This window comes from Pseudoliparis swirei, chromosome 17 (assembly GCF_029220125.1).
Source record: "Pseudoliparis swirei isolate HS2019 ecotype Mariana Trench chromosome 17, NWPU_hadal_v1, whole genome shotgun sequence".
NCBI classification, from domain to species: Eukaryota; Metazoa; Chordata; class Actinopteri; order Perciformes; family Liparidae; genus Pseudoliparis; species Pseudoliparis swirei.
Genome location: NC_079404.1, coordinates 10953773 through 10974258, shown reverse-complemented (window position 1 = coordinate 10974258; position 20486 = coordinate 10953773). Strand labels below are relative to the sequence as shown.

Sequence of the window (20486 nt, the reverse complement as noted above, 5' to 3'; positions counted from 1 at the left end):
TTTCCCTGCCATGGTCTGCGCGCCATCTGTGACGTCGCGATCGCGCATGCGCAAGCGTAACCAGTTAACGCCAAACCCTAATGTAAATATTTACACATACTTTTGTAGTATGTGAAGTTCTCCGCGCTGCCCCCCGCGCCCCATCTGTAGTACCTGGCAGTCAACTTGAGGGTCGCGCCCCATAGCTTGAGAACCACTGCCCTAACCCAACATCCTGATGGCACAAACAATGACCAGCACATTCAAATTAGTTATGTGCTTGTGCATACTCAATAATAGCATGCTCTCCTTATATTGCTTTATTGATAACATTTCCTCGGATGATAATTAAATGAGCCGATTAATCTCGATTTTGTATTTCAGACTCGGCTTCTGTTTAATGGTGCACTGTGCCTGTTTCTATTGCTTACCTCTAACTGAGAGCTTTTAAATATAATTCTAGAAGGTGCAGTGCCTATACCTAGTCTGGATCAGAAACAATGATATTTAAAATTCTCGCCTAAATGTCACAGTAAATGAGTTTGACAAAGTTCACCCCTCACCCAGATGAGAGGCACTCTCAGAGACACTCTTGGTGGGTTCACATTATTCTGCTCTCCAGACATTTAGAGAATACTTGGTGTCAGTTGGGGTCTTATCCTCCGCCTAGGGAATGTGACTTAATAAAGGGCAAAAATGCTGCGCTCCAGCTCATGAAATCTTATCTGTGCCACCACTTTTGCTTCCTGCTTTTCCTGCGCTGGCAGAATGCCTGCAGTGTGTGCCAGACGAGAACCCCGGGGCTTCCTGGGCAGAAGGGAGAGAAGGGGTCCCACGGAGCGCTAGGAGTAGAAGGCCTCGTGGGAGAAAAGGTACGAGTGACTCCTCAGCATGGCGGGCCAGTTGGAACAGAGGCTGTAAACATGTTAACGGACCACGCTACTTTGCACTACACGTGTTATATTTCCTCTTGGGGTTGCTTATTGAATACTTTCAGAGTATGTGTGCTTACACCCATATTCATTGTGTACGTCTATATCTAACAGGGGGATCCAGGAGGAAGAGGTCCTATAGGTAACCCTGGAAAAGAAGGCCCGAAGGTAGGAAAGGGAGTATACAGCATAAATACACTCGCATAACTAGAATGGGCACTCGGTAGAGCGCATAGCTTCGCATATCACAAGATCGGGCATTGAATTATGAACATTTTGGCATCAGTTGCATGCCAATTGGATACAAATTGACCGTGCAATATGGTAAAAAGAAGATTTTGACCTTTCCATGATCTTGACCTTTGACCCGATCTATCCCAAAATCTAATCAAATGGTCCCCGGATAATAACCAATCATCCCACCAAATTTCATGCGATTCGGTTAAAAACTTTTTTTGTTATGCGAGGAACACGCATACAAATAAATAAATACACGGCGATCAAAACATAACTTTCCGCATATTCAATGCGAAGGTAATAAGAACATTTTTAAATCGAAATGTTCATTTAGATCTAAATTAATTATTCAGAAAAATTCTACAACACTAAAAGCTTCATTCAAATATTGTTGATTAAAATGTGTGTTTAATTGAATATAGAGAGATCTACATTGACGAACGCCTCCCTAAATAGTCTTTGAGGTTGTCTCTAAGCCTAACCAGCTGTTCTACCACTCTTATTGTTCTTCACACACTCGTACGTGCTCGCTGCAGAAGCTGCTGCTATGGATACAGTGTCGTACCACGGCTAGGCTATTTCAAGTTGTGTGATGTTTACACCCTTCAGCCTTTAGTTGTAGGCCTTTTCATGTCAGGTGAAAAACACGTCCCCCTCCCTCATTGGTTCTGCCTCTCTGCAGGGAGTAAAAGGAGAGAGAGGGTTCTCAGGCCCCTCAGGAGATAAAGGCGATGAGGTGAGTGAAAAAAGTTGACTCCAAACAAATTAATCCAGTCGTTATCTAACCATCCGGAAGTCTCTGTGACATTGAGAAGTTGCTTTTTCAAAAGAATGTAAATATATTGTAATGTCTGCATCGTCTTCAAGCCTCTGAAAGTCTGTTTTCAAAAGAGCCGTGAGAAGCCCTCCACAGTGCCGCGTGTCTGGAGCACTCCGAGGAGCTCCTCTAAAAAAGAGCTTGCCCTGCATGTGTATGTGTCTGGGCTAATTAAAAAACGAGGCACTCTGTAGAGGAGCTGGGAAGCATTTCATAGGTCAACCTCCAGCATTGAACTGCAATGGCAGGATATTTTCACTAACTGGCCGACTTGTTACCAGATTTTATAGGCTTAATAAAACATGTGTGATACCCCTGTTATCCTTCTTTTTTCCAATGATCAAATAAATCATTGAGATAAACAAGTGCAAGGCCATCTATAAGATACAACCAACAATACAGAATTACCATATCTAGACAAATGTGCAGAGCTGCTGCATGTCCAATGTTGCTATAGCGATAAGACACGGTGAACGTAATCCTAGCAGTTGTTGCGTGAAAAGAAAAGTTTCATTATTTATATTTTGTTTTATCTTCAGTACAGTTACAATCGCTATGGCCGTATTATTTCTGGGATTTTTGTGTATAATGGATTCCTAGAAATCTGTTCCATGCATCAATACATTGGATAAGACTCGGGCCATTACATCACACTTCACCCTTTAGGTTTACAGAAGCCGCTCCGTCCGTAGGGAACACGACCCACATTGCTTATTGCGGTATATCACTGTCAGTTTTACTTTGCACAAATGACAACACATCTGTAAAAGTGTGAGCTGCTTTGTGATCACAATGAAGTAGATCGTATCTTTCCATCACAATTCAACATCCTGAACAGGTGTGACGCACACATCTTGATTGAGTTCTAGTTTGCACAATTAAATTAGTTTTCCTCCAGCTGTAATTCTCCATAATGTTTTTAAATGAGTCAAGGAGATATACTTGTATGTCCAGTGTTGCTGTAAAATATGAATGCAAATATTCAGTTTCAGAAGTGAGACATTATTTTACAAAACGGTGATCCACTTTGTGACCTCCAGGGGACTTCTGGTGTACCTGGACTTCCTGGTGTGGCTGGTCGCACAGGGGCCACAGTAAGAATTTTTTTTGATTATTTTGTGACACTAAATACTTTTGTATGTTTATTGTATCTCAACATGTGTGAGTTCCTTAATCTCAGGTCAATGCTGACAAAAGGATGCTGTTGTGTTTCAGGGGCTAATGGGTAGACCTGGGCCGATGGGCCCCCTCGGAGGCAGAGGAGGAAAAGTAAGGTGTTGTACGATATGAGCATTTATCTATATACTGTGCGGCTTACGGGGCTTTACGACTCATTTAAAACTGTAAGTTTGCTCATTTGCATTGCAAGTATTCATGGCTCAAAGCCTGTAGCCTATGAAGAAATGGTTTTGCCAGGGAGTGTACATAACTTTGTAAATCTATGTTGTTCCCCTTAGAATTTCGTTGTATCGTATATATTTAAGATGGATTGATAAAATGTAAATGTTTTATGAAATAATTCAAAGTTTTTAATGATAGCTATTTGCATCAAAGAGAGTGAAAACAGATCTCTTAAAGGAATCTAAGATTGAGTATCAGAGTTGGCAAATGAGGTTCCTTATCATTGGATGACATCAGCAGGCTGTTGTGCTTTATGTGCGTTTCTATTTACACATTCTTAACAACTCCTCCGGTTTGTGTTTGGCAGGGAAATGAAGGACCCTCAGGCAGACCAGGGCTTCCTGGGCCTCCGGTAAGTTCCCCCTGCATCAACAAGAGCCCTCCATTAAGGTCATAGCTTCTATGACGCCCTCCATCAACTTAAATGCAGTGTATTTATTATTTTTCCACACATTTAACCTTCGTCCTTCTTAAGGTTACAGACTTAAAGCCACTCATTCAACACACATTGAAAACGTTTAATCATCCTGCGTTTCTTAGCACTATCCAAATATCTTCTTTTCCCAAGATAAATAAGTAAAGGTTAGATCCCAAACCTTGCATTGGCATCTCTTCCTACCGAAATAACCATCATTGCGCTTATATTTATTTTGCCCAGTCGAACAGTATTTAGTGTCACGAGAAACACATAACTGACAAACAGGCACAAATGTGATGAAATTGTGGCGACCTGCTCACTGGCATTGAATCTTGATCGTACCCTTTAAAAGGCCAGTGAGTAAGCACTTCTAAAGACAAATCTATAATTCATCAGCCGTCCCCTTGAACCTTCCATGCCCCCCCACCCACCCACCCCGGTCTCATAAACTGCAGTCTGGGAGGACAGGGGATGGCTCAGTGGCCTGAAAAGGGCGCAGGCATCCGCTCGCTTCTAAATGAGAACCTTGGATCCGTCTACATTTACAATAGCTGCCCTCTACCAATCTATCATGGGAAAAACATTCTTTTATGTGCTAATACTCGCCAAGAAGACGCGATTACCGAGTTCTCAAACCCGGATCTCTTTTAATCACTCTTTTGTGTTTCTGAAACACTCGTTTCCTGAATAACCAGAGGCTCGAGGACTATTTAGTCCACTCTTCCATCTGTTTTTTTTCTTCCGCTTTTCGCTCTCTCTATTCCACACTCCTTCCCTCTCTTTGTGAATTCACCAAATGAGCTATTGATCTCTCATGTAGTGTTTACGGGCTTAGCAGTGTGCAAGTGCTCCAGACCTACTGTACCGTGTTTCTGTAAAGACCCTCGGTGCCTAAAACTCACCGAACAGTGAGGAGTAACTGAGAGGAGACTTACTGTTGATTGTGTTTCAGGGCGTACCCCATGTGGAGGGCAATGGGATGAGCAGTCTGTACAAGCTGCAGGTAAAGACTTCAACTCAGCGATAATGTCATTGTGATCCATTGTACGTGATTGTGATTTTAAATGTGTTTGACCCACATCGTAACACAACATTAAAACAAATGTCTTTTCAGAGTGGTGGAGCTATTTTAGGAACCCCTGGAGCTCCTGGTGCTCCGGTAAGAATAATCATGGTTATGCCTGAAGCAAATCCTTTACAGCGTACCGGGGAGAATCACAAGCACACTGGCACGTTGACACCGTAAGAGCCGCAGAACCTGAGAGAGCTGAATACCAAATAACCCGACCAGCCCTCCAAAGTTATCTTGTCTACTGAGGCCATATCAGTCCATCATGGCCATGGAGAGCCGGTGTTTGGGGAAGGCCAAGAGGCTTCCTGGATGTCAAACAGGTGTTTCTGACCTGCCCCAGGACACACGACAACATTGATGTGGAAAATGGACTTAGAAGTTCAGTTGCCAAACTGAAGTGGTCCGATTTGCTTATCAGCTCCCCCCCCCCCTCCCCGCTCCGCTTATCAGACAGCTTATAATCGTGTCCAGTCTCTTGGGAGACATTCAGTCACAGGCCCCGCAGGCATCCATCCACCAACACTAAGGGTGGGAACAAAATAGACACTCCAATTTCCCCAGTGCACAATGCACATGAGCCACAGCTCAATCTTGAGGGAGCTTCTCGCTGTACCTCCCCCCCCCCCCCCCATTACAGGCCAACAGCTCCAAGAGCATCTTCATCAGCGTTAAGAAGGACAAACGGCCGATTGGATCAATACTTCTCCTTTATTTGTGTATAAAATGCGGACATGCTTTTCTGAACATGTAAACATGCATGACCAGTGTATGTTAAGCATGTGTGAAAACCACACTGGATTATATGATCCTGATCATTTCAAATCTTGCTTAAAGAAAGACCACAGTCTCTGCAGTGTCATAGAATATTATGTAAGCATGATTTACAGACATAAATTGTGAGACAAATGGAGCCATATTGAATGCGATACATTTTGGTGACACCAACCTACACTCCCCACATATCATTTCAGACTACATTTGTGATTTTTACCGTAGCAGTTGTCTCATTCATGGGAGAAATAAGTCCTTTTTCTCTCTTTTGTCTAAGGGTCCCAAGGGAGACGAAGGACTTGTGGTGAGTAGAAGCTTTTCATTCTGGAATATATATTTTATGAAGTATTTGTCTATTCTTTTGTGCTGCCCAAAAAATAGAGAAGCCAGAGGTTCCTGTTGCTTTCTATCACTGTCTCTGTGGTTCTCTACAGCATAAGTCAAGACGCCCTCAAGCATGAACACTTAACCACTCGCAGGAGAACTCCAACAAACAGAGAAAAGAGGAGCATGTCTCTTGCAAATATAATAATAATAATAATAACCTTCAATTTTATCTAGCGCTTCTCTAAATACCCGAAGTCGCTTACAGAGTCCAGAGTCCAGTAGTCATACACACACACAGTCATACCGGTGGTGGTAAGCTACATCAGTAGCCACAGCTGCCCTGGGGCAGACTGACGGAAATATGAAACTGCTGTAACATATTGTCTTGCCGGTGGGAACCTGTGAACTCTTTCTGCACTTGAAATGCCCTTCCTCCCCATACTGATGCCCGAAACCACGCCACGAAGACATGGAAACAATTCGACGCCATCAACTTGAATTCTTTATTCTCACGGGGCCAATTGCATTTTTTATTGTTTTGTTGCACAGTGATTTTTCACCAGGATGTTAATTTGACATTTTAATAAATTGTGTGAGCGGTTTCAGTGCTGTGGTGGAATTGCCCCAATCTGTCTCACAGCTGATCCTCTGTCTTGGCCCACTCTCCCCTTCGTCGCACTCGCTTATTCATGACAATCTACATGTGTGACAATTACCTGCACAATCCGTCTATGTCAGCACCGGTTGCCCTTCTATTCTGTGTAATGGCAACCATGGCCGCTTGAGCAAGATGAGGTAGATAGAGGCCATCACTTGCTCGAGTACTCGGAATGGGTCTCTATATTTAGGCCAGAAAGCACAAGTCTGATTGTCATTGTCACATGAGGCTCTTTGTTATCCCTGCTGTAGCCTCCAAGGTGTGACAGCATGCATCATGTAATACACGCAGGTCGAAGTATCGCCCTCTCAGGATTAGATTCATATTGACACACGAAGTGTTGTACTTGTAGCTCACAGAGAATATCAAGAGGCGAGATGGAAATGTGCTCCTGCAGAATTGGATTTACTTGCCTTTATGTCGCTTTGATCTACATGTGCTTGTTTGAAAAGGATTCCCTTTTCCTGCCAGTAGCTCATCAGCAAACAGACAGATATAGCATCATTCTCGGTTGCAAAAAGAAGGGGGAACTACGAGCCCTCAGTCGATAGCAGGAGAGACTTTTTTTTGTCGTGACACAGCCAGTGGTGTGCTTTTCCCTCGCAGGGGGAACCAGGAGCAATGGGATTACCCGGGCTTGAAGGGCTACCCGGTGCCAAGGTAAGCAACAGTATCAGCCCAGAGCGTCTCATGAGCCACCGTGACCTACCCTGATTACATAGGGAGGCGTTCGCTGTACTTCTTCTCATTACAGAGCATTTCAAGATTTTATTTTTGAAAACGAGATTTCCAGCTACAAAACTATTAATACAAGTTTCAAGTGTGAAAGTAAAAACACAATATACGATTATGTTGTAGTTATGAGTCAACTTAAGGGGAAATAATTGTGTTTGGAATCACTTGTTTTATTCAAATATATTTCTTCAAATATATAAATATATGTATGTGACACACATTTGTGTGACATATGCAAAGTGTTTGTCGTTGAAATGTGAAGACTTACAGTAACATTATGCAACAATTGTACCTTAAAATAACAGCTTGAAAATAATTGTGCCGCTACAATGACTTTTAATATGGCGATTTGCGCCTCCGGCATTGCCATCGGGGGTCTGTGGGGAAATAACTCCGCTATGTAGGATTCTGGGGCCGCCCGATCCGGGGCGGATGTACTTTGACCTGCTTTCTGGCAGTGATTACGCAATGTCATATAGTGCCAGTCCACGCTCGCAGCTACAGTATAAGGGCGAAGCAAGCGAAGTCTCTTGTAATGAATTACACGTTCCAATGTAAATTATGAATATGTCGCTTTTTGGTGTTGTCAACAATATTGTATTCGATCACACGTACTCCACATTCAAACATTTAGAAAACAACGTATATAGGCTGAAAACGCGATCGGTATTCCATCTAAACTAAATGTTGTCATTCTTTTGGTTATGTTAGCATTCATCTCCGATATCACAATGAATAAAACTATGCAGTCATATTTATGTAAAATCTTTGAATATTCTTACCTTATCGGTTGACATCATTTCTTGGTTTCTGACTTCGTCTGGTCATCAATACAAGTGTATGCGAGGCTGCATCTATCGTAACTGGGTATTTACGACACTGAAGTAAACGTTAAATACCTCCAAAACTGAAGGGGCGCTCCAAGGGAAAAACTCCATTATGGGGCTTTAAGTTCAAAAGGAGGTTGTTGATCATGACTCCATATCTGTGATCTTTTTAAGTAGAGACTTGTGTTTTAAAGGCTATTTCCATTGCATTGGTCCAAACCCAGGAATGACCATGAGACACAGTTTTAGAGAGTTTGTCTCTGTCTGCTTGACCATGGTGTATGTATTCTTTCTGTCATGTATCTGACGCTGCTGTCATGTTTCCCTCAGGGTGATAACGGTTTGCCTGGTCTACCTGGGATACAAGGTCCTCCAGTAAGTATTTGTTTGAGAATAATTTACGCCTACTCACACTCCTCCTTGCTGCATCACCTGGCTTGTTTGAGTCCGCTGCCGGCAACAATTCGATGGTGTTTCACAAAGCACACAGCACAAGTGCCATAACACAAGACCACTCCCATTAATAACTCGAACATATACCTTTGGCCTGCTCAGTGGATTCCCTGTGAAGCTACCGTAAAGTGGTTGATACATTATGAACGGGAGGCTGCAGCGGGGCTGTAGATAGGACACCATGGAGGACCTGTCAAACGCGGCCTGTTCTCTTCCTGTGTTGTGATTGACAGGGGAAGCCCAGCACTCGTGGAGAGCCCGGGATCTCAGGAGAGCCGGTGAGCCTCAGCCTCTAACTCTCTTTGAGCTGTCAATCCACGTGTCATTTCTTTGTCACCGCAGACTGACACGGCGAGTGTCTCTGTTCCCTGACAGGGTGAGAGAGGGCCGCTCGGAGAGACAGGATTCCCAGGGCCCGAGGGACCCCAAGGTGTTGCTGTAAGGATGCTTCATGAATTTTGTTGCTTTCCCCTATGAAATCACGACTAGCTGTTGCAACAGCCCCCTCCGGTAATGTCCGGGCTGCAACAGCATTAATGCTTTGAATAACACACTGGTCCTTTACATCAGTAGCTGCTTTTGCCATCATAGGGAAGAACAAACTTGATGCAAAGACAATATGGATAAATATGTATGTTCACTGGTCCTGGAGATGATTGCAACCCTCTATGTAATTACCATCAGAGATGGTTTCTGTAATTTTGCCTGTAAGCGCACAATGGAACAGTGTTCGCACAGCAATCAGGATCATTATCCCTCGGTTGAGATATCTCATTAACTGTGGAGATTACTAGGAGTGCAACAGTGCTGATCCAATCGAAGGTGGGAGCTGATATAAAATGTCTTTGTTTGAGCAGGGGAGACCTGGAAAAGATGGAACTCCTGGATACGAGGTGAGTTGTGCGAACACGTTGCAAATCCCCTTATAGAAAGTACTTCACATCAGCCGAGCTGCGGAAAGATGGCACAGCAGATTTTTATCCTCCACCCCTCTTTCTCCCCCACCCCCACCCTGCCCCCAGCCCCCATCCCTCTAGCTACAGCATCCTGAGTGCATTAAACCTATTTGCATATTTGAGATTTCAATGATAAAAACTAAATGAAATGCTGCAGATTTAAGGTGTTGTTGACTTTTACTCTTTTTAAAACTAATTATAGAGTTAATGCTTTCAGGGAATGATACAACGTTGTAATAGACGGCAGTAGACATTTTATTAAATGTGCATTTTCCCGTTTGATGAACCTGGCTAAAATTTAAACAAATACTTTTTGGTGACTGATCAAATATATTATACACTATTTACACAGACTCACACAGGATGGGCTCACAGCATGCAGAGAAGATCTGCTATGAATTCCCATTACTAACACATTACCCAGTCTAATATCAAACTGGTTTGACTGCTCTCTGATTTACAAATATGTGTTGCACCTTAATGACAACCCCAACAGTTCATTGTTTGCTTATTATTTTTAGTTAATATTCTTACACCAAAATATCAGCATTGCATAAAGCCCTTATACAGCTTTGCCCTCATGTCTTTCTGCAATAGTTCCAGACTTGTTGGTGGGGCAACAGTGCCATCTAGCAGGTGGCTTACCCAGACTCCTTGCACACTGCTTTGAGGTTTAATATAATGCTCAGGGAAGCACATTTCAGCGGGCAAGATGATAGATTTAAGCATCCCATCAGGCATTGGGGAATACAGAGTACCGCAGATTAAAGCAGGCAGGGGAGAACAGCATCACAAAGAGATGCCCGTTTTAAAACCACATCATGCCAGATTGTCTTTTGCATGGCTCCTGTAATCCAGCTGGAAATTGAGACAAAGATGCTCCCAGGCGTATTGCTGTGAGCACGTTAAGAGAAGCAATGAGGAGTGACAGGGAGGAATTGGAATACACAAGATGTTGTGACTTGAAGCCAGAGACGGGTACTTCCTCTCCTAGCTCCCTTATACAGTAAAGACAGCTGGTGGGAAAGCAGGCTCTTCTCAAAACAAACACAGGAGTGATGCAGAGAAGCTGGGACATTGCAGAAGGTGAAACACTACATGGAGATATTATACAAGCAGTACACCTGAGCTGAGTAAGAAGCATTCAATGCACAGTTATGTGAAATGTGTACATTTCTCAAAGTCAAGTCATTCAGGGAAAAGCTTGCTCACAGTTTTTTCTTCAGACAACAGGAGAAGTTGATATGAGCAAAATGCCAATATGTGGGTTTAAATACAAAAAATATATTCTTAATATGTACAGGTTATAATAATGGAGTAGTATGCGTGCCTTTGGATGTTACTGCATATCAATACTTTGTGTGGGTGAAAAGCTTCGAGTTCAGCTTCATCTATTTTTCTAATTATTTAGTTATTGACCTTTCTTGTATGGCAACAATGGCATTAAAACATATGTATCTTTTTTTTAAGGGCTCTAAAGGTACAGCAGGGGACAGAGGATCCAAAGGAGAACGTGTAAGCAGCATTATTCCTCAAAAGAAGCTTTTATCGTGACTCAGACCTTAATGCACAAAAAAGGTTTTGATGAATTGTAATGAAAGTCTTCACTTAAGCACAAACACGACTTATCCGCACAAGCACGTAAGCACTAGATAAAGGCATTAACGCTCAGTGCCGTTTCCTATTGTATTTGCAAGGCCACATTAACGAGGTCTGTCACACTCATGCAGTAATCTTTTGCAAATGGAGGATGCAAAATGAGGCTTTTAGCTTTAGAGTTGGCAACAGAACCTCAGGACAGGTGACTGCCTGGACATTTAGGCAAGAAAAGTGTTAAGTGATACAGCTGTGTAGTCAGGCTGCAAAATAGTGACTGGTGCAGTTTATGAGGGCAGGAAATGTGTTTTTTCTTCATTGTTATAGAGTAGAACCCAACGGTTTGGCCAGTACTATCATACAAAGCTGAGAGATGTCTTTGCTTCCTTACTGCAGGGTGATCCGGGGATTTCTGGAGAAAGAGGCGTTCAAGGCGAGAGGGGTCGCACAGGAGATTTTGGCCCGATGGGACAGATTGGACAACCCGGTCAAAAAGGAGATATTGGCCCTGCAGGACATTTGGAGAATGTAAACCTCTTGGTAAGTTGTAAATTTGCAGATGCCTCCGATAACAAGAAGAGTCTGCTATCCGCCTCCTTTTGTGGAGCTTGTGTAACTAGTCCAGTTCCCAGTATGGAAAATGATGCAGCTTCAGATTTCTGCATGGAACATCAAACGAGGCTGTGCACGGGGAGGTTGCTGTTCTCTTTTTGCTCGACGCTTCCCACTCCACAGCCAGGCGCAACAGAAGGTCAGAGAGGGAGGAAGATGGAGACAGAGAAAAAGACAGAGATATGTGGGCGTGCCTCGAGTGAAACACCTCCGCGTGTCAGACATTTTACTCGCGCTGTGCGCGGTCACGGTGGTTACATAACATTCACAGCAGTGATGGAAACCGTTTGGATAGATGCAGGATCCTCTGCGACCATTGTTTGCCATTGTTACACCTGGAAAGCAGACGATGTTTGAGTGGCAGAGCATATACATTTTTATAATATATTTAGATGCATGCAGATCCAGTATGAAAAGCTACCTTTTACATCGTAGGCACATACGGATTACATTTTATACCGAGCTAGATTTAAGGTACAGATTTTATATTGTAATGCAAGGTTGTATTTTGCTGAAAAGTGTTACTCCCAGAACCTAAAGCTCAAATTCCGAAGCAGCTGAGCATCCAAAATCCTTTTAATCAGTCCGGAAAACCAACAGGAGTCACAAACCAGGCAGGCGAAATAGCTGAAGAATCGGCAAAAACTTCACCCAGTAGTCCGGCAGGCTGAATTAAACAGGCTATGGAACTCTTGATAGCTAAACTCTCAACATCACTGGAGTTTCATACCAGAGTGAAGACAGATCAAATATTATACTCAAGTTTTTGTTTTTTTCATTCCATCATTAAATTATGTTCTAAATTAGTCTGAACGACTAAACACTTTTTACATAATTAATCATAATTTCCAGTCACGCGAGGCCGTTCATTCCTGAGAGGCGGGTTTGATGAGTCATGTCATTTAAACTTCCCCCAAAACATTAAGCTTGATAATATAATGTTAGTTTTCAAGAGAAAACACAAACATATTCAAGGTTATTTAAATATGACGTCACAATCAGAATTTCAAAATATACAGACGCAAATAATTCGTAAATAAGACAAACGCATTCCACCGGTAGAAATGGGTCCTGTGTTCATAAACAGGACAGAGAACACAGTAAAAATACTCAAAATGCAGTTTGTTAAACAGAGAAAAAACATCTCTACTCTTCTAAATTTCTAATTAATTAATTATTTCTAATTAAGAGACTTGGGATGTGCCCTTAGTGATCAGGCAGGTGAGCACAGTGAAGAAAGAAGAACTATAGAAAATATAAAGGTGAACTTGTGACTGATTTAGAAAAGAAACATCCGTAATATCTCGTTATTGATTTCAACACATGGTTTAAATTATTAGTCTTTGAGGTCTTTGAGTTGAGAAAGTTCCCTCGCCCGTCTCTCCTCTGCTTCCACTTCACTGTGAATAAAAGACATTTTTCTTCTTCTCCACTGCACAAACAGGGCGATCCCAGCTTCATGGAGGAATTCAAAATGTTCATCAGAAACGAAGTACTGAGAGTCTTTGAAGGTACAACTTTTTCCAAATGTAGTTTTTCTGCTTCTGTTTATTCTGCATTCTGAAATATGAATGTTTCTTTTTCTTAACCCGTAGAGAAGCTATCGAGCGCCGCCATGCAGCAGAAGACACCTGCAGGGATCTTAGCTTCGCAAGTCCACGGGCCTGCAGGACCTCGTGGAAAAGACGGATTGCCAGGAACGCCCGGAGATCCCGGACCTCCTGGTCCTCATGGTAAGAGCTCCGGCTGCCAGATTGAACAGATGTCCCCTCCGTCCTGGAAAAATAACCACTTCTGTTCAAATATGAATTACAAATGACACCAATTAGTCCAACCAGGGGCTGCACCACACATATTTAAAGCAGGCAGCCTTTACCACTGCATACACAGAGCTGCAGGTTGACATGAGTGATGCCGAGTGAAGCACTACATCCTTCAGTGAAATTGTTTTTTCTGTACATAAAGAGTTGGTTTGGAGCTGGATCGGGGTGGGGGAATCAGTTTAGCTTGACACATGTATTTCGTAGGGATTCATGGGTATTTTTCTCTTGCTTAGACCCGTATATCAATGCAGACTGAGGGGCGGGGAGCAGAGGAAAGGCCAGGAGTGTGGTGCACAGCAGCTCTCTTGGAAATATGAAGACAAATGAAGAGCTGACTGTGAATAACAGACAGTATTATCAATGTGGACAGGAAAACCGCAGTATTGATACATCACTCCAGGAAAGAAAGCTTCTCAAGTAGAAAAGGAGCAAAGTCAGGAAAGAGGGTGGACGTTCTTTATCAAACTAATACAACTTTCTGACTGCGCATACAGCACAAATGTTTTGCTGGTCAGGCTTTATACCTCAAAATTGCTTAGGATTGTATTGTGTCTGCAGCAGAACCCCGGTGTCTTATCTGTGGAAAAGGAGGCGTGTGTTACTCGTTGGTGTAGATCAAAGCACCACTGCATTGGCCTTTCTCTTTGTATCTACCTCACATTATTCAAGACCATTTACATTTTTAATCCACTGCTACAACATAACAGGCTGCTTTCATTCATGAATAATGTCGTTAAAGTAGGCAACTACTCCACTATGAATATGTGTGCTGTGATAATTACACTTGTCTTTTTGTTTAGCTCGTTTTTTTTTTTTTATGCTTTCAAAGAGTGTTTTATAGGTGATTCTTAATGCAGCTTTGCAATAAATATTTATTGAAACGAAAGAGGAAAGTTTTTTCCCCCTTGATGAATCAAAAATTCTACAACTTCTTACTGTTTTCTTTGTTGACTGGTGCCTCCACTCAGCTGGGGACGGAGTTTGGGGTAATATTTCCTCATTATTTCTCGTCATCCTCTACTGGAGACTGTGCTGCTCTGGAATATCCAACTTGACTTGTTCTCCAACACGCCAAAACGAATTGTTTATGGAGAAAAATAACCCCTCTGTTGAATCCTTTTTTTTCTACGTGGTTTGACTTCGCATGGCTGAAAGTCTCAAGCTGTTAGAGAATACACATAAGGGCGCATGCTGAAGAGCATAATTTATTTTTTGTTTTTTCCCTCCCCTGTGTTGTAATAGAGGGCTCATTTATCATTCTGTTCGTCTTTTATTTTTGAGAGCGCATTGAAAAGACTCACTAATGTTAGTCATGGTGGTTTAAGTGCATTTCATTATTTCAGCTATTTGTTAATTTAACATAATTTTTGTATTTTGTATTTTGGTCCATTCTGTATGTTTATTAATAATAACTGAAACAAAGTGTCCGTTATTATATTAGGCTACAAGCTCTGTTTTGTGTCAGTAAATATTCCACAGTAATTAGAGCAGCAGCTCAAATAAAGGTGTTTTTCTTTTGTACGGCATAGCATGAATATTTAAATATTGCTGTTATTGTTATTTACAGGTGCACGACTGCAATTATATAAAACAATAATTGGAAAACCACTCTGTGGCAATATTATTTTCTATTAACGTATTTTGTCCATTAAGTCCCCAAGATAAATGTTGTTTTTTGCCAAGTGCAGACCCAGAGTAGCTTTTTGGATTTATCAGAGTGCATAAATCCACCCAACGCTTTTGCCCTGTGTGCTATTCAGTATTTTTTTGCTCAAGGTACAGGGCTATTTTCTCCATGGATCGTCTCCTCTCTGAATGCCCCAGGCTCTGTGAGTGTTGAAAGAAGTCTCTTTATCGTGGCAATGTGTGGCCAGACCGTTTCTCTCTTTAAACCCAGTTGCGGAGCAATCATAAGACTTCTTTTTTTTTATATATTTTTTTTAGTTGAAGCGTTGAAGCGTTCCCCCTTTGGGCCCGGCGGTGCGATGCTTGATACTCCTGTCAATGTTTCTGATGCACTCAATGCAACCGCTGGTCCTGAGACTCCATTACTTGAAGTGCCTCGTGGGGAAATATTTTCACAGCCGTGTCTGCTGCATGGAGTGAGAGTTGAATAACATGTGTGTGAGCATATTGTTACAAGCACGTGTTGGCCTGACTAGAACATCGGTGTAAATGCTTTAACCGTTTTCACTCCTTACTTGAGCATGTCCTTGTGTTCATCTCTGCTTGGTCTTTCACATTAGAGGTGCTCATGCAGCAGCCAATCCACATCATAGAAAAGACACCATTTCATCACAAGATAAGATGGTTTTCCCTGTGGTCAAACAGAAAAAAAGCTTTACGATCAAGTTCATGTTTTAAGAGTGAATTACAGGTCTTGGTTTAGTTTACTTGATTTTTTTTCTGCATCTGATTGTTTTCTATGGAATGAAAAACCTTTCTACTCTCTGAATGCCTTTCGTGACCCACATATCTGACCTGCGATTGAAAAAAAATATATATATTTAAAGACTTGTGCTTGTGTCTCCATTGTTGACATAAAGATGCACTAGCTCACAACGCCTCCTTCTTGGAACACCAACGTAAAGATGTCTGGTTTTATGTTTTACATTTGGAAAGGATATCTCTACGTCTGTCATTATTCAGAGGTTTGGGATTGAAACTTGGAATCCAAAATAGCCCGTTTCTACATCAAGCTGCTTTTTAAAAGAAAGTGCAGACTCGATGCCTGACCTACCGTTGTATCGATGATATTTCATCAAGTTGAGCTCCTTGACAGATATAAAGGTTGAAGCAAATCCATGTCTTGAGTTTGATTTCAACATGTACTGACATTTGTACTAATCTTATTAATTGTGCCAACACGCGCCGTGAATATGACACCCCACAGATTTACTTCATCTTCGACATATACTACAATATATTTTGCTCAGCCTTAGTTTTGTGTTTGTCCTCAGGGTACAGGGGTCAGAAAGGAGAACGAGGTCAGCTCGGTCTGGGGTTACCAGGAGACCCGGGAACCGCGGGGCATCCAGGTAAGGGCCATCTTCTTCAGAATCTGAAGAGAGACTTGAGCTATTGGTTGAGCTAACATGTAAAAAGTTGAAGGAAAGGATTAATACAGTGTAAATTGTGTGTCAAATATGTTCAGAATGTTGTTTATCAGCAACATGCATCAGTGAAGACGATGGTGGACTGGTGTGTCATGCTTTGTTTCTTTATTACAAATATTTCCCCTTTGCTGCTTACGTTATTGATGCAATGATAATAACTTGAGCTGCACCCATTACTGTGTAGATTACGAATGAATCAGATGTGTGTCGAGTGAAAAGTATCATTGATTGTGTTGAACCCACAGTGACGTTGGTGAACGTGGAGGAGCAACATGCTGCTCAAAAGAGATTTATTTTCTCAGCAGTAGATGAAGAACAAATCAAAGTTAAAAAGAGGGAAAGAAAAAAGTAATTGCGCTTACTTTCATCAGGTGGAAGCGCAGCAGATGAATGCTGTAATATGTCAATGTTTTTACAGCCTCTTGTGCTGCCTGTCAGAGGCCCACAAATATATATTCCTCTTCGGTAAATCCTAATTCTAAGCCTTGGATTTCAACAGTATTCAAAGTTTAAACATGATTTTAAGGATTTCAAGTTATTTTTTAAAAGCCACTTAGCCCCTCTATACCATCAGCCATAATAAAACATAAGGAAGTGCAGTATATGTGCCTTTATAAAATAGCAAATGCATTAATTTGACCAAAAGTGTCACAGAATCGATAGCCCTGCATTGCCCGCCTCCACAGCTACAGGTTATCAGCTTGTATGACCCGGCCACTGAAGGCCGGGAAGTTTATCTGATCTCACGGTGGTGTTCGAGAACGAGTCTCAACCCTCACATTCTATTTTCAGCCATCATTTAATATCAATATCTCAGCATGTTGGAGACGCAAATCCCAGATGGCATTATGTTTCCCCACTGCTGTGACACAAATGGAATCTCAACAGAGGAAAAAAATACTGTAACGATGTCATTTGTGTAAAGTAAAAGCTCAACTTGTTGTTGTCCTCTTCAAAACACAACCAAAGATGTCCGCTTGTCCCCCGCTGAGCTAAACAATAACTCCCTGCACCCCGGTGGAGAGGTGAGAAATGGGACTGCCACTTGACTTCCAGTCTACCACTGAACCTAAAGACTGCTCCAGCTGCATAATATATGTGTCGAGCAAAGGGAACTTGGCTGTAGCTCTGCTTCAGAGGACAAATCGCATCTGTTAAAAAACATCTTCTCCAGGAGCGCTCGTGATCGGAGGCACCTTTGGCACAACCGGCAGCTTTTGACTTCCGCTGGCTCTCGGAAATAATTTAAAAGTTGAACGAACTGCCAGTGTCTGGCCACGGCTTTGGCTCACTTGCTATCGTCCCTCTTCATCATTTTTACCAGCCAAACTTTCTGTCACTTGGCCATTATAACGAGCGTGTGCTCCTTGAGCTCCACATAGAGCCGGCTCCCCCTGGACCAGCTGGGTTCGTGGAGACTGCGACATATACGTCGCAGACAGGAGATGTCTCCGTGTCGCTGGTTCTCATTACGACGTGACATCACAGTGTCTCGCTGAATGAAAACCGCTCTGATATACGTGAGCACTATACATGAGCATTGCCTCTCGCTGCCTCTTTCCGGGCCTCTTTGATCCCCCGGTGCAGCCCGGGCGGTGCTGAAGCTGTGCTCGCCTGCAGTGCATTAACTCTGAGCTCCAAGCTTATTAGCAGAGTTGAGCTCGTGGCTGTAAGTAGCCACCGAGACACCGGAAAGAGAAACGTGTTGTTCTAATGGTTGTGCACCTTTGCCCTGCCACCACCACGGTGCTGTGAACAGTTTGTGTGTGAGCGAGTAGGAGACAGATGTGGCACTAATGAAAAGGGCATGTTGTGTTTTCAGAGGGAGGAAAGGGACAAGGCTGTACTTGCAATTCTTTTCGTATAAACTGTAGACAAGTCGGGGCTGGTCTGACGGATGTAATGGACCCTCCGCTGGACGGCAGTGGAGATCTTATGGGCGCGTGTGTTGTACGGACATTAAACAACATTGAGCTGTTTGGTAACGTGAGACACTAAGATCTCATCTGCCGCGATGACCTCGCCATATTGGAGAGTGACACAATTTATTTTCTCTCTCTGAAATGAAAGAATTGGTTAATTGTCTCCACCAGGAGGGTCATGTGATCGGTCGCGTGTGTTTCACCCACGAGTCGGTGAGAGAGTGTCCGCCGCTAAACTCCCATTCTGCTGCATTGAACTGCATCGTCTTTAGTTTCCTCTTCCTGCTCGATGACTTCTCCTGATTGTGATGACTCGCACAAATCACCTATGTTGCCCGTGTTGTACTGCTGTTGACTTCTCTTTGATCGATGTCCCATGCAATAACTGTTTTCCACACATATTTCAATAACGACTAACATAGCCTGATTGATTGTAAAAATCAACTCGTCACTATTCTTTGGTGGAAAAACTGCGTCATGGGGAACTGTTATTAAATGACTCAGAGCTAGTTTAGCATTTCTATATAAACTATAAAGCCTTTTCTTTTTACTTATCCCCCAACACACCAATCACGATGTTTCTATTATTATGCAACGAGCTCGTGTCGGCTGTTGCACCAACCTGATTCATCGGTCGAGCTCTACTACAAATTCATGAGGTGGATATGAAGCATACTGTAGCCTTTGGATTAAAACCACTCATTTATATCACATATATGTTCATGTAATATTTCACCCTACTGTAATATGATAAAGTGCAGCTCAGCACAGGAATTAATTATGACTAATTCTCTGTCTAGGGCCACCTGGAATCACTGCTCGGGGCCCTCCTGGCTCTCCCGGGCCCCGTGGATATCGTGGGACATGTGACCCCAGTGACTGTCTCCTTCCCCCCCTTTGAGCCCAGCGGAGCCGGTTCCAGTACAGACGTCCAGAAGGTCGGCCTCGCTGTATATGAACTGCTTCCTCAGCTCTGGTTCATCCGACTGACTCCCAGCTGACCTCTTCTGATCACTTTACAATAGCAGTTGGAGGATTATTCTTTTATTTGTTGCAATGCTGTACTTTCAATGCATTTCTTGCGTTCACGTCCCCGACTGTTACGTAATGCATTCCTTGTCATCTCTCATTATGTCTTTCAAAACCATGAAATTACTTTGTTATATCTAGTTCAGTCCTGTCAACAACAAAAGAAAGAACTTAATCATTTGTTTTCCTCCTTAATAAGCGCATGCCTTTCCCCTCTTCTGTTGTCATTCAGATAAGCCAATGGGCTGGCAGGAGGTACAACTCGTGTGTGTGGGGGGAGATTAGCTGAATGAATTTACTTGTTTCATGTGCAGGTGTGAGAAATTGTTTGATTTTTGAAACTCCTTATGCATCAGATGTGTCTGATATGGAAATTATTTATTGGAAGCATGTTCTTCAAGGGGGTACGTAAAGATATTAATAATAATTGTAGTAAATGTAGCATTGATGCTAGGTCATATTATTACTAGAAGTTGGATTAATACATTTATGGATTACTGAGAGTTGTATGAATTATCACTGACATATTTGCAATGTTGTGATGATGATCATTTTTTTAAAGGATCTGCAGCATGTACCTGTGTACTGAGCGCCATATCTACGACAGAAACCTTCTACTCATACTTTCCGTCTGAAACTACTGTGTTTGTAAAACATCGAGGGGCAGGTTTGAGGAATGTACTTTTAACGTTGTGTTTATTTAATGAGTGTGACCTCACATTCGCCTTAACTGTTGGTTTATTCTGAAGATAAGTTGATTGAGTGATTGTGGTTTTTCTTTTTTTCTTCCTGTCTAATGGGACCT

The 20486-nt window shown here is 42.5% G+C and overlaps 2 protein-coding genes across 8 annotated transcripts in view; one reads left to right on the top strand and one right to left on the bottom strand.

The window, feature by feature from the left end:
• The window catches only part of LOC130206845 (collagen alpha-1(XIX) chain), a 93259-nt gene extending 73233 nt beyond the window's left edge, over positions 1–20026 (top strand). For 4 of the 5 annotated variants that reach the window (XM_056435049.1, XM_056435047.1, XM_056435048.1 and 1 more), the window contains 20 exons: positions 747–851; positions 1026–1079; positions 1831–1884; positions 3006–3059; positions 3181–3234; positions 3674–3718; positions 4737–4787; positions 4899–4943; positions 5905–5931; positions 7219–7272; positions 8505–8549; positions 8861–8905; positions 9003–9065; positions 9485–9520; positions 11054–11098; positions 11576–11719; positions 13236–13302; positions 13387–13524; positions 16575–16652; positions 19453–20026. In XM_056435049.1, coding sequence (XP_056291024.1) covers positions 747–851; positions 1026–1079; positions 1831–1884; positions 3006–3059; positions 3181–3234; positions 3674–3718; positions 4737–4787; positions 4899–4943; positions 5905–5931; positions 7219–7272; positions 8505–8549; positions 8861–8905; positions 9003–9065; positions 9485–9520; positions 11054–11098; positions 11576–11719; positions 13236–13302; positions 13387–13524; positions 16575–16652; positions 19453–19553 — 1305 coding nt within the window. In that variant the 3' untranslated portion in view covers positions 19554–20026. Of the gene's footprint in view, positions 1–746; positions 852–1025; positions 1080–1830; positions 1885–3005; positions 3060–3180; positions 3235–3673; positions 3719–4736; positions 4788–4898; positions 4944–5904; positions 5932–7218; positions 7273–8504; positions 8550–8860; positions 8906–9002; positions 9066–9484; positions 9521–11053; positions 11099–11575; positions 11720–13235; positions 13303–13386; positions 13525–13847; positions 14348–16574; positions 16653–19452 lie in introns of those variants that run through there. The other variant, XM_056435050.1, reaches the window with a different exon arrangement.
• Positions 1–20486, bottom strand: part of LOC130206856 (cilia- and flagella-associated protein 46-like) — a 233052-nt gene that overhangs the window by 53235 nt on the left and 159331 nt on the right. The gene's annotated exons all lie outside the window — the stretch shown is intronic.